Below are 13,332 nucleotides of genomic sequence, written 5' to 3'. Positions count from 1 at the left end.
TGATAAAGCAAAGACAATGGACGCATACACTGGAACAGTGGAATCTCTCCAGGTTGGCGCCCTTGTGGCCCAGACCACTATGCTCAGCATGTGACTTTGTTCTCACTGTAAATGTGTAGTTTTAAGTACCTTTAAAGGTAACCTACTGTAATTAGTACGACATTGTACAAATTAAATGTGGACCATGTGAACTCAAGCAGGTAATTTATTATGATGAAAACCCTAACCTTAACCTTAACCAAGACCACAAGCTCACCCTAACCTTAACCAAAACAACCTGCCCTAACCTTAATCAAAACTTAGTCTAACCTTAACCAAAACAACTTTCCCTAACCTTAACCAAAACAACTTTCCCTAACCTTAACCAAAACAACTTACCCTAACCTTAACCAAAACAACTTACCCTAACCTTAACCAAAACAACTTACCCTAACCTTAACCAAAACAACTTACCCTAACCTTAACCCAAACAACTTACCCTAATCTTAACCCAAACAACTTACCCTAACCTTAACCCAAACAACTTACCCTAACCTTAACCAAAACAACTTACCCTAACCTTAACCCAAACAACTTACCATAATCTTAACCAAAACAACTTACCCTAACCTTAACCAAAACAACTTGCTTGGCTTGGACCAAGTTGCGGTTGCCCGGCCCGGTCCGGTGGACATAGGCTTAAACCAGTTTGATTAAATGTGGACCGAAACAGGGGTGGGCTGCCGGTGGAGCCTAGTGGCACGCAGCTCCACTAGCTTTGAAGCTGCACGCACGCCCGCACATGCACCATTCGCAGTTTCCGCACCTCGCTAACAAAACCTGCCGATCGACGCTGAGTGTCACAGCTTGAATGAACAGGAATGACCGACCTGGTTGGATGCATACCAATTGTCCATTGTGTGACCTGCTAAGTAGCCTAGGTGTAGGCATACTGTCAGATGTTCTGTCTGAAGCAGTCAAAAGAGTTGGATGACAGTGGCTGATGGATTCATGAACTAATTCAATTACAGAGGTGACGTCTGCAAGGTAAATGCATGATTATGACAACACTAAAGTTTCCCCCAAGTAAATAGAATAACATTTGATATACAGCATTTTGTGGGTTAATAAATAGGCCTACATATTAAAGAGCTCCACTAGCAAAAAAATCCACAGCACACCCCTGGACCGACTGAATCGGTACACATCATTATGAGACCTGCAGGCAAGCAAAACATCTACAACAGCACTGTCACGACATTCTCAGCATTGTCACGACGTTCTCATTCTGCAAAAATAGGCAAAAGCTCAGCAAAAATAGGCGAATATTTGTCAAAAATAGCCACTCTACTTGTAGATCGGCTATTTTTGAAAATAATGACAAGACAAAATAGGGAGGCCAGTTTTAAAGTCTGTCGTTGGGTTTCAAAAATATTGAACCAATGAAAAGTATTAACAAGGGCTTGTGACTGAATAATAACTGCAGTGGATGGATCCATTGGAACACCACAAGTCTGTGGTGATGGTGTGTTCTATCAGCGTGTGTCTGTCGTGTGATAAGGACTCTTAACTGTCTACTTATGGAAGTAGTTATCTCAGAGTTTGTCTAAATAGCTCAGGCAGGGTGTGACCTGTTTCTAGAAAGACAGATCTGTGGTTGTGCAACTATTTGTAGCAAGTGTTTTTTTTTTACATTTTGCAACAGTCTGGCATCCATGGTATAAGCTAATGGTTCCCAAATGAATATTCAGATCGCAACGCGACACGTTGTGAGCTTGTAGAGCTGCTATTTTTGCTATTTGATTTACAATGAAGTATATCGTCTCTGTCGGGTGGAAACCTCATAAGTCCAAAACTGTTACTTTTCAGGATTCAAATAAAAAAAAAACAGCAAAAAAGTAGCAGATCTACAAGCTCAAAATGTGTCGCCTTTTGAGCTTGTAGATCTTCTACTTTTGATGCTTTTGTGTGATTGATTGATTGATTGAAATTTTTATTAGGCAAAAGAATGTAAAACAACACAGTTACATTTATAATACTTTTGTCTAAAAGGTCCGACCAAAAAAGTCCTTGCGGTCTTGTTTTCCGTTGTGCCGATGTAGTATGATCAAGTAGGGCGTTAATTTAAGGGAAAAATCCAAAAGTTAGCATATGGAGATAAGAGGTTTCTGCCCGACAGCAACGATATTACTGTGTTTCAGTGGTTAATCACGAGCGCCGTGAGCTGTCAGAATAGACACCGTCTGACTGTGACCTTCCCCTTCTGCTGTAGCTCCAGCACTCGGTCACGCTTGGTTAAGATCCGACAGAGGGGGGGTGACCGGCGAAACAGTCACATTCTTACCTTTTTCTGAACAGCGTATCGTGCACATTCCTGATTGGGAACGTGCACGCACTCTTAATGTGGAGGCACATTATTGATCGTGCTAAATCTGGCACAGGCTGGCAAAAACAACCTGGTTGTAAACCATTAAAACGGGGAAAGCATCTCTGTCATTTTAGATTTCAGCGTTGGCTGTTCAAAAATGGCAGATGTACAAGCTCACACAGCGTCGAGCTTGTACATCTGCTATTTTTGGAAAAAATTAAGAAAAAAATTGAAAGTGTGAGAACTACTGATTTACTGTAGAAGGCATTTGTAGAGTCTTAATGGTTTAAAAGGTTGTTTCAACCCATTGATACATTCTCCCAGACCGTCGGAACTACAGACATCTGTAGGATACCGGAGCCACCTTTACATTTTTTATATGATGTTCAGAAAAAGGTAAAGAAATTGACCATTTGCACTCGCTGCCCCCCCCCCCCCTCCTCAGCCAGATCTTAACCATTTGTGACCAAGTCCCAGAGCTACAGTGGAAGGGTATATAGATCACAGGTGGGGTTGGAGGTCAAGCCGTGTGGAAGGTGTCACGCTGGTAACCATGGTGACCAGCATTGACTACAACAGCAAAGGTTTTTTTTTATTAGACTTACTATGGCCTCATATTGTTTGGGCGGCGACCTGGCTGCAGCCTTGGGGGAGCTGAAGTCCGCGTCAGGGTTCTTCTCCTCTCCAGGAACGGGCAGGTAGTTGTCGTTCATCCACATGACGGCTGACTGCATCGCCTGCTCCTCCTGCAGGCTGCCTGGACGCACAGCGACCTCACGGGTCCTGTCTGGAGGTGGAGAGAGAGAACAGGGGATGAGACTAGGGCTGCATGGGCGATATGACTTCAAATCACTATCATGATTATTTCAAACTTTCGCCTCGATTATGATTAGTGAAGGATTCTGTTTTCTTTTAATATAATACATCTAATTTATATAGCGCTTTTCTCTGTACTCGAACTAAGTTCAGATCTACAAGTAGCAGATCTACAAGTTCACAGCGCGTCTGCTATTTTCCCTATTTTTGTTGTACAATCAAATAAGACAGGGTTGAGGGGTTAATCAGACAAAAAATGTATTTTACTTTTTTTGTGTCGATTCATTGATATACTGTACAAGAAATTTTAAAAAGAAGACATGCTTCTCGAGTATTCGATTAACCTACAGTCAGTTATTTGTTTGTAAATATGGCTTAGGAGCCACACGGATCCTGTCTGGAGGTGTACAGACACAGCACAGAGAATATGAGGTAGTGGTGGGAGACTATTTACATTGATTGACCTGTTGCTGTTATGTAAATGTAAGCGGAGAACAAGCTCTCCTGCCAACAACAGACAGGTTCTCTACATGCCGTCTCTACATATTCATGTCATGTGGTGAATATACTAGAGATGCACGATTCATTCATGCGTGATTGTTCATCATATCGGTAAGGCCTTATATGATGATTGAAGGCTGCAGATTCAATCAGCTTTCAAAAGGGTAGTCCTAACTGTGGAATAAATAAAAGCAAACAAATTGGAAAGAGTTTGGAAAATATAATGTTATATCTTTACGTCATACTAGTTGTTACAACTAATTTGTGCCTCAGTAGACCTAATAAATCAGCTGATAAGAATGCACAGTTTTTTAGTCTGTATATGCGCCCAGAATCATAGTTACTATAACAGGTGTAAACCTTACCGTAAACTTGTAACTTAATTTGACCATGCAATTAACCGGTTATCGGATATTGGCCAAAATGTCAATATTGTGCATCGTGCATCCCTAAAATATACAGTACAACTGCAAACCATTTCTCCTGTCATGGTGGTGTCATGTGCTCCTGTATGGCACAGTATTAGATTCGCCAAACCATTCTGATTGCAATGGTATCTTTCCTTCATTGTGAAGACAAGATAACAATAATTGAATCCACACACCAAAAAAACAGCCTGATGCAGTATGTTCATAATATAAATACATAAACATAGAAACGTATGTCATATCAAAGACATGTGTGTGTTACGTTGGTTATCGAGAGATGTTATCATAGAGCCCACATTTCCAGGCAGTTCCTATGATTCTCATACTGTTCACTGCTCAGCAATAAAATCTGGAATGTTAATTCAATACACAAAATTGTGCTCAAATATGGTTCATTGGTTAAAAGCCTGTAAAGTACTGTTTTGTGGGAACAAACAGACTTACAACATTGTTCTTTCTCAAGAGAGTGTGACCAACAGGTTAGCACAACAACTAACTGATGCAGCCAACTTACGAAATCACACGCCTTAATAAAGGGAGACGCACCTGTGTTAACAATTACAGTAAGTCTACCAACTACACAATGTTTAAACAGACTAGAGACAACCAAATCTGTTCATGAAAAGGGGAAATGTTGAGAAAATGTGGCTCCAGAAAGAGAGTTTGTAACACTGTTTGTAACATTACTGGAGGGACCTTTACTGGAAGCACTGGTTCAGCGTTAGACTGGAGGGACCCGTATAGGTCAATTTTTATGCTCTCAGAATTAAATTAACATTCCAGATTTTACTGCTGAGCAGTGAACAGTATGAGAATCATAGGAACTGCCTGAAATGTGGGCTCTATGATAACATCTCTCACTATTAACCAATAACCAACATAACACACAAATGTGCAAAAGACCCTCGAATCCCTTTTCGGGGGGGGGGGGGGGCATTTCTTTTGAAGAAAAGAGCATTTCTTTAAAGTTGGCTAGTTGGTGGATTGATTGTGTGTAAACAATTAGTCAACCATTCAGTCTCAAGGAAACTCTGTATAATATGGCTGTACTGATCTAGGCTTAGGGCAATGTCTGCCAAACACAGTTCAGGAATGTGTACATAAAGTATTTGGCAATATACAGTATGGACACATCTGGCTGATCTACTGTATGTTAGCCTCGCGTAGCCAGACTATATCATTTTTTTTTTTTGCACTGGCAGATTCGTCTGGTCCCAGGCTAACTGTATGTAGTTACCTTAAACTAAGACTACATTATTAGACTCATCCAAAACATTACTGGAAGCTAAAAAGAAAATATGTACAGGATATCTCTAAGAAACAAAAACCCTCATTAACCAACCAGTCAACTATTCTGAAACATCTCTAAACAACATGGAGGCTCCTTATCAGCCCAGTGCCGTTGGAATTTACTTAACTAGTTTCAACCTGGGGTGCCTACTTAGGCATGTCATTATAGGCCAATTCAAAGATTTTCAAAGAAATGTTGAGCTTGTACACAGGCTTGTACACATGTCTGATAACACTTTTCTGTTGTTGTTGTTGTTAATACGCATTCATATTGTGATAGTAATCATTGCTATAGACTAGAGTGTTTGTTCAGTAAAAGGGGTCTCCTGTCTCTCCAGCTCTTTAGTGAACAGAAAATACATTTTCAGGTCGGCATATCAAATGTATCCAATCAAGAGAGAACATGACACAGTAAAAACAAGTGAAAATGGAAGTGATGAAACAAAACAAACGAGCAGACATAATTGGAACTGGAACAATATCAAATTCAAACTGATTGTTATTAAACTCTTCTCTTTAGGAGCTGGAGAGATGGGGAGACCCCTGTTACTGAACAAACAGTCTATAGCAATAATTACTGGATTATAGAGCTTTGATTAAAAAAAGGCATTTTTTTTTACATAGACATATGACTTACAACACCTTTAACCTTTCACCCCTGTTCTGCGCCATGACATACCACGACAATACGAATGGACTTGTTTTCAATGGATTCAAATACCTGATGTGTATTCAGCCCAGATCTGGTGTTGACAGGTAATGTAGTGATGACTAGGGCAGTGCTCATTATACACTGTATGTATGGTATGTGGTTTCAAAGTAGTAGTGTCATTGTTGTTATTGCCGCTACAGTGTAGTACAACTTTACACACCTCAACGTGTACTATGACTAATGTACGTGTCGTGCATGACTTTTCATACCCGCAAGGCCGGAACTGCCGTAGGCGGGGATAAGGTTTGTTCCGCCTCCAAAACATTATCCTGGAGGCGGGGATAATGTTTCGCTCCGCCTCCGGAACGGCCGGAGGCGGGGATAATTCTGTGAGTCTGTCTGTCTGTAAGCAGCTCATCTGCAGGCACCGCTGGACCGATCAGCATGAAACTTTGCACAAAAACTTTCAGTAAGCCATAGAAGATCCACAAAATGTTTCGGCCTCATGGTGGTGCTATAACAGATCGTTTCACATTTTGGCATATAACTCCTGTACCGCTGGTCGTACAATAAAAATATTTCGCCCCTGGATTCCTTAGATCATGGCGCACTGCGCAACTCCCCATATAGGCCAAGCCCATTTCCGCCTGACAAGATTTCTTCAATGTATTACCAGAGTATGTATAGTGAAAAACTCACACACATCAGTACACATTAAATCTGGAGTTATGATTAAGATGTATGTGTCAGATTCTTTATATCCCTTTCCGATTGGCTAAGATATGCTTCCAAAGTTTGTGGGCAGGGCCCATTTCTTACAAACAACACCATATGTCTTGAACGCAACATCCAATCATACCCAAATTGCAATCGCATGTTGAGGGAACTGTATAGAGCACACGTCCAAAACCGCTTTCTCTTCTTCCCGTAGGGGGCACCACAAACGTGAACACTCTGTGGTACAAACTCTATTTCCCCCCACAGCTTCCTCATGTCCTGATGGCGGCACCCCATGACTGACACAGCCCTGGGTAGGCAACCCAGCCTGGTGGAGATCTATGCTCAGAGGAGCGCACTTTTCTAGTTTTTTATTTATTCAATTTTGTTCTGTTGTTACTATTCTGTATTGTCTCTTTGTTATTCCTGCAACATGTTGAGGAACCAAAACCAAAGAATTTTTACTACTCTTGTAGGCTTCCGTTCAAATACAGTATAATGTAACAATAAAAAGCTAGAATCTTATTTATCATAAAGCATTGCAAGTCAACCTGAATTATTACACTTGAGGTTGTGTCTTTCACAACGATCCTCAAGTATGCCACTATGATTGTATAACGTGCTACAACTTTTCACAAATTCTTAAAAAAATTCGAAAATAGTCGATCTACAAGTCCCTGTGCATTGCAACGAGATTTGTTGTGAGTTTGTAAGTCGGCTATTTTAGCTATTTTTGAACATATTTAGTATGAATATAAATAGGACTAAAGTGATTACAACCTAGCCTGGTAAAGCCCCTCCCTCCGTAAAATCTCATTTCCAAATCAAATGGATATTAGATTTTCCAGAGGGAGAGCTTTACCAGGCTAATTACAACCTGCAGGAAAAGACAACCCTTATGCAAAATCTCAGACAATTTCTAGTCTCCTATCACAATATTGATATATTATCAATATCAATATATTGCCCAGCCCAGCCCTATACCTTACGGGTCCGTTTGGTTCTATTTGTACACTCCTGGAGTTAAATTAGATCTCAGGATGTTACAGTGTACAGTAAGTATATTGAGAGACAACAGTGACCTTCAAGTGACTGGTTATTAAACCCTGGTAGACCCATCACCCTCTCCTCTGAAACAGACCTGACCTGTATGAGGTGAAAGGATGAGCGGGGGCATGCAGTCATGCAGGGTTACACAGAAAAGGGAAATAGTAGTCATTGGTGGAAATATGTGTGTATTCACTCTTGCTGCATTCAATAGAGCAAAGGGAGTTGTTTGGAGTAATGCCTTTTCAACCCTCAGTGACTTTTCTCAACATTTGGCATAATACTATAATAAGACCAGATTGGTAGATTGCTTACATGATCATAATTGTCATGATCATTTATTATCATGTTCACTCATTCACTCATTCAGAGATCCAGAGCAGAAATCTATCTGCCAGCAGCAGCTCAGTATTTTATTTTATCTTTACTTTTGTTTTTATTCTTATGTATCTTGGTTTGGTTCATGACCCTTATACCTCTGTGTTATGACACCTGCATTTCCATCTATATTTCATACTATACTTGCAGTCATCATTAAGGTAATCACCTTATAATTTAACTAATCAGGAGGAATGAGGATAAGGCATGCATCCAAAAAACATATTAATGATAACTGCCTCTGGTGTTTATGAGGAAATTCGTGATTATGTGTTATATTCCCCTGCAGTTGATTCAATACACAGCCTTCTTGGCCAAACAACAGCATCACAATCCACCTGAAGCTCAACAATTGCGCATGCAGCCTATAGCCTAATAGGTGACAAAGGTCTTGACATAGCTATAACGCTTTAAACTGCAATTAGTGGTAGAAAAAAAGAGAATCAAATCTTACCAGACTCTCTATTATTCTCGCTATAATCTGCATTTCCAGTTGGTTCTTCTCTATCCTCATGTTTTCCCTCCATTGAAACGCGTTTATTAAAAGGCGCTGCCTGCACTGGACCAATCACACTGGAGAGCCTGTCCTTAAACCATTTAAATGCACTGCTGCTGCTGCTGCGTGGAAACGATGGATGGAGCCTCTCCAGCTGAGCTGAACGCCCCGCGGCGGAAACCTCCGTGGATGTGTCTCTGAGTCTGGCTACCTCTAGTCTAGGCTACTCACACACTAATCCACGACAGAGAGAGAGAGAGAGACGTGATACAACATGCATTCATGGCATGTCCCCAAAACCCTCCCACAGATCGAGTCTCATGCCTAAATCCGTCCTTATTTCACGGCTCAATCACTGGCCGTGCCGTGACGCGGTGCGTGGAGGAGCGCCTTGTCGCCTCCCACGCGTGTTTGTTGGGTGGATGATGGGGCTGCGTGTTCCAGCAGGCTGATCAGAGGACAGCCTGTCAGCACTGGTCACTCCAAAACATGATTTGTTCAATGTGATTGACATGGTATGGGAGTTTGTTTCTGTTGTTGTTTATAATATGCCTACCTACTCTCTGATGTGCGCTTTTATGCTCCGAATGAGAACAAGTGTTTCTGCATGCAGGCCGTAGGTTATGTAGGCAGTGGTGTACAGTAACTAAGTACATTTACTCGAGTAGGCTACTGTAGCCTACTAAAGTACAATTTTGAGGTATTTTTTTACTTTATGAGTATGGCTATTTCCAATTTTGTGTAGGCCTACATTTACTTATACTTACTCCACTACATCTCAGAGACAAATATTATACTTTTACTCCTACAATTATTTGTAAGTTATTAGTCACTTTGTAAATTTAGATTATTATTATTATAAAACATACATTAACCACTTCAGCCCTATACATTTTGGCCATTTGAAAATAGCCGATCTACGTAATGTTGCATTGTGAGCTTGTAGATCTGCTATTTTCAAAAGATTTTAATACATGTTATACATAATACCTTGTGATGGGACGTTCTGCATAATGAGCACTTTTACTAGTAAAGTAAAATAATGTGAATACTTTTTTCCACCACTGAGCAGTGTTCTGTAGTTCACGCCTACCTACCTACTCTGATGTGCGCTTTTACGCCCCGAGTGAGAACAAGTGTTGCTGCAGACACTATAGACTATAGGAGCATCAGCATCCACAGCCACATGAAACCACTTCAGTCTCTTTAAGAGAGATCCGGGTTCAGCCGAGGTGTCTGTAATGTACGAGTCTGATGTTGTACATTACAGTGTCTTTGGAATGCATGCAGGTGACAGACAGAACTCTACACGTGTTCTCCACGTCTTCTAAAATCAAAACAGCCATATTTTCATATTTCTACAGACGGATGGGGATCAAAGCTGGACACAAGCTCAATCCAACCACAGTAGTGGAACTTCTTAGCTCAAGACAAGTCCCAGAAGAGAAATTGGGCGTTTTGCCCATGCAGCCAGCCCAGGACCCAAAGTAGTGAAAATAGCAGATCTACAAGCTCACAATGTGTCGCTTTGCGCTGCGTTGTGAGCTTGTAGATCTGCTATTTTCACTACTTAATAAAAGTATGTTTTTTTAATGGATTCTTAAAAAAAAAAAAAAAAAGAAAAGATTTAACTTATGAAAATTGTGTTTTTTGGGGAATTATTTGAAAATATTTTGAAAATAAAACACAAAATGTGGAAACAAAAAAATAAAGGGATATTTACTTGCGACCCATAGAAATTGGTCCGCGACCCACATATGGGTCCCGACCCACTGTATTGGAACCAATGCTATACAGAAGTGTGGACATTTTGGACACCTTCGGTCTCGGCGCCCCATCATGCGCAAAACGTATATAAAACGCCAATATAGTGACAAAATGGACATGCCTTTGAATCAGTGCAGAGAGCAATATGTTGAAGGACATGCTTTAAATTGACATTTAAAACTGTTTGATTCTGTAGCTCAGTGGTTCTCATCCATTGGTCCTTGGGGGGTTACCAGGGGGTCCCCAGCTAAATTAGTTAACATAGCGTCACAATCATTTTAACCACTTAGCTTTGGGTATTCAAAAATAGCAGATATACAAGCTCATAGCGCGGCACCGAGTGCCGTGCTATGAGCTTGTAGATCTGCTAATTTTTTTTTCAATCTTGAAAATGTGTGCATGACTTTGAATATCTATATATCTTTTAAAGCGAACATTTTTAACTCAAATCTTTGCTTCTGGGGGTCCCTGGCACAAAAAAAAATCCAGACGGGGGTCCGCAGCCAAATGTATTAGGGGTCCTTTTGGCATGAAAAGGGTTGAAATTAAAACCACTGCTGTAGCTGGAAGAGGAATCCAAAGCGCACCAGAGCCAGCCTCCTCCTGTGAGGGCGCTGCTCCGCCGCTAGGAGCGCCTTGGGAACGCTGTCGTGCCCAAAGACGCGACGCGTCCCACATACAGGTGACAGGCCTATTAGCCAGCCTCATTTATACCCCGTAGTACGACGGTGTCGATACTAGCCAAAAGGAACAGATCTACAATCTGTTCTTTTTTGGCATGGGAGATAGATGGGACTGTGACTGTGAGATGGGTATACATGAGTCCTCGGGGGCTAAACATCTAAAGAAACAAACTCCCAAACATTTCGACGTCAGGTTGAAAATGAATACAAAATGGATTTTTGTATTCATTTTCAACCTGACGCAACCTGACCCAATGCTTTCAAAATACAGATTTCCCCCTTTAGGCTACTTTAAAATGATTGACTTCAAAAGTAGCCTGTAGATCAGGCTATACAATTTGGCAGCGAATACAGACGGCCGGACCGGCCGGTGAATTAGTCACATAGAACATGAAACATAGATAGACACACTGAATGATCAACTGCAACACAACACAACTGGGTGTTGACCCAATTGGAATGAATGAATGAATGAATGAAACGACATATCACAAATGTATGAATGAATAATGCGGTTTAGATTATATAATTACCTGTTTTTTAAACTCCTCTGAGACCGGTTTGCATCCAGGTATTAATTCCGCAGTTTTCGAGCACACACACACACACACTCACATACACACACACTGTACTACCAGACTCACCTGTCTGCCAAGATGCCTCCCTGGGATCTAGCGACTCCCTTCTCAAGAAGGAGGCGAATAATGAGGAAATACTTTCGTCACCCACTCAGGTGGATCGCGCTCTCTCGCCTCTCTTCCTCCTCCTCCTCCTCCTCCTCCTCCTCCACTCGTGTAGGAAAAGCCTCCTCGATCGCCCACGGAGGAGTGACTTGTTTATGGCTCTCAGTGAGGAGCGCAGTAGTGGAGGAGCGCCGTGCTGTTGCAAAACACACGCACCCACCACAGTGAGGACACTGTGGACACAGTGGATTGGCCAGGATCCGAGACACTATAGGTTTATAAGGAATAGGCTGGGACAACAACATCACAGCTGTCTGGGCTGCAGTGGTGGAAATAATAGTATAAGTACATTTATTCAAGGACAGTACATTTTTTTTAGGTACTTTTACTTTACTTGAGTATTTCTAATGTTCAATACTTTTACTTCTACTCCACTACATCTCAGATTATTATTACAAAACATACATTAACCACTTCAGCCCGATACATTTCGGCCATTTGAAAATAGCCGATCTACAAGCTCACAATTTGTGAGCTTGTAGGTCTGCTATTTTCAAACGATTTTTTAATACATTTTATACATTTGAAATGGGACTTTCTGCTTCATGAGTGCTTTCTACTTTTGGTATACTTTAAGTACATTTTGATACCAATATTGTTGTACTTTTACTCAAGGAACTTGAGTAAAAGTACTTGAATTACTTGTACTGCATCGCAGTATTCATACTTTTACTTGAGTAAAAAAATGGAGTACTTTTTCCACCACTGGCTATAAGGATTGGGCTGGGACAACAACATCACTGGAGCACAGCTGTCTGGGCTACATGGAGGAGAGACATTCCGATCAGATCCAGACGTGTATGGACTCGTCCTGTAGAGAAGACTTGTCTCCAAAGAAGCTGGTGTCTATTCAGTCTCAAAACAGGGTAGAAGAAATGCAAATGCAACAATCTACAATCTAATGTTTAATGTGACAATGGTGACATCGTAAATAAATCATGATACCAATAATAATTGATTATATAGCTGCAGGGCTTTTGCGCAGACATTGAAATGGCTCCTGTTTTTTCCATGCCAAATGTTTTCACAATATGAGTACATTTACATATTATTCAAAACACGGTTGCTCTGTCCTCATGCAGTGAACAGAACGAACTGCAGATGTAACCTATAGAGCTTCAGTAATACTCTTCACACACACATTTATAATAATGAACACACCTTGGAAAGGCAAACACACTGACACTAGGCCTACTCAGGATGTAGTTAAGGCATGATGTGGGTCAAGAAAGAACCTGTAGCCATTTTATCATCATAAGGAATTACATTAGCCTATCAGATGGCTATGATTCAGAGCTCCTTTTTTTGCAGATGCGTTCCCAGATTGATATAGGGGACTTGTACTGTAGGGTATATAGGCTGACAGTATTTGAGTGAACTCAGTATTGATTACATTTTAGATTTAGATCTAAATTAGTCTCGCAGTCCAGGGCCCAACCCAAGGGCCCCTGGCAGTCAAGGACTGGC

At 41.1% G+C, this 13,332-nt stretch overlaps 1 protein-coding gene across 5 annotated transcripts in view; it reads right to left on the bottom strand.

Moving 5' to 3' along the window:
• The window catches only part of ano1a (anoctamin 1, calcium activated chloride channel a), a 107,503-nt gene extending 95,602 nt beyond the window's left edge, over positions 1–11,901 (bottom strand). For 2 of the 5 annotated variants that reach the window (XM_080435568.1, XM_080435569.1), the window contains exons 1-2: positions 8,631–8,874; positions 2,953–3,134 (exon numbers count right to left, since the gene is read on the bottom strand). In XM_080435568.1, the coding sequence (XP_080291694.1) occupies positions 2,953–3,134; positions 8,631–8,703 (255 nt within the window). In that variant the 5' untranslated portion in view covers positions 8,704–8,874. Of the gene's footprint in view, positions 1–2,952; positions 3,135–8,630; positions 8,875–11,655 lie in introns of those variants that run through there. The other 3 variants (XM_080435572.1, XM_080435571.1, XM_080435570.1) reach the window with 3 other exon arrangements.
• Between the last annotated feature and the right edge of the window lie 1,431 nt (positions 11,902–13,332).

This window comes from Gymnoscopelus braueri (genome assembly GCF_963280865.1).
Source record: "Gymnoscopelus braueri genome assembly, chromosome: 1".
NCBI lineage: Eukaryota > Metazoa > Chordata > Actinopteri > Myctophiformes > Myctophidae > Gymnoscopelus > Gymnoscopelus braueri.
This window is presented reverse-complemented; position numbering and strand designations above follow the sequence as displayed.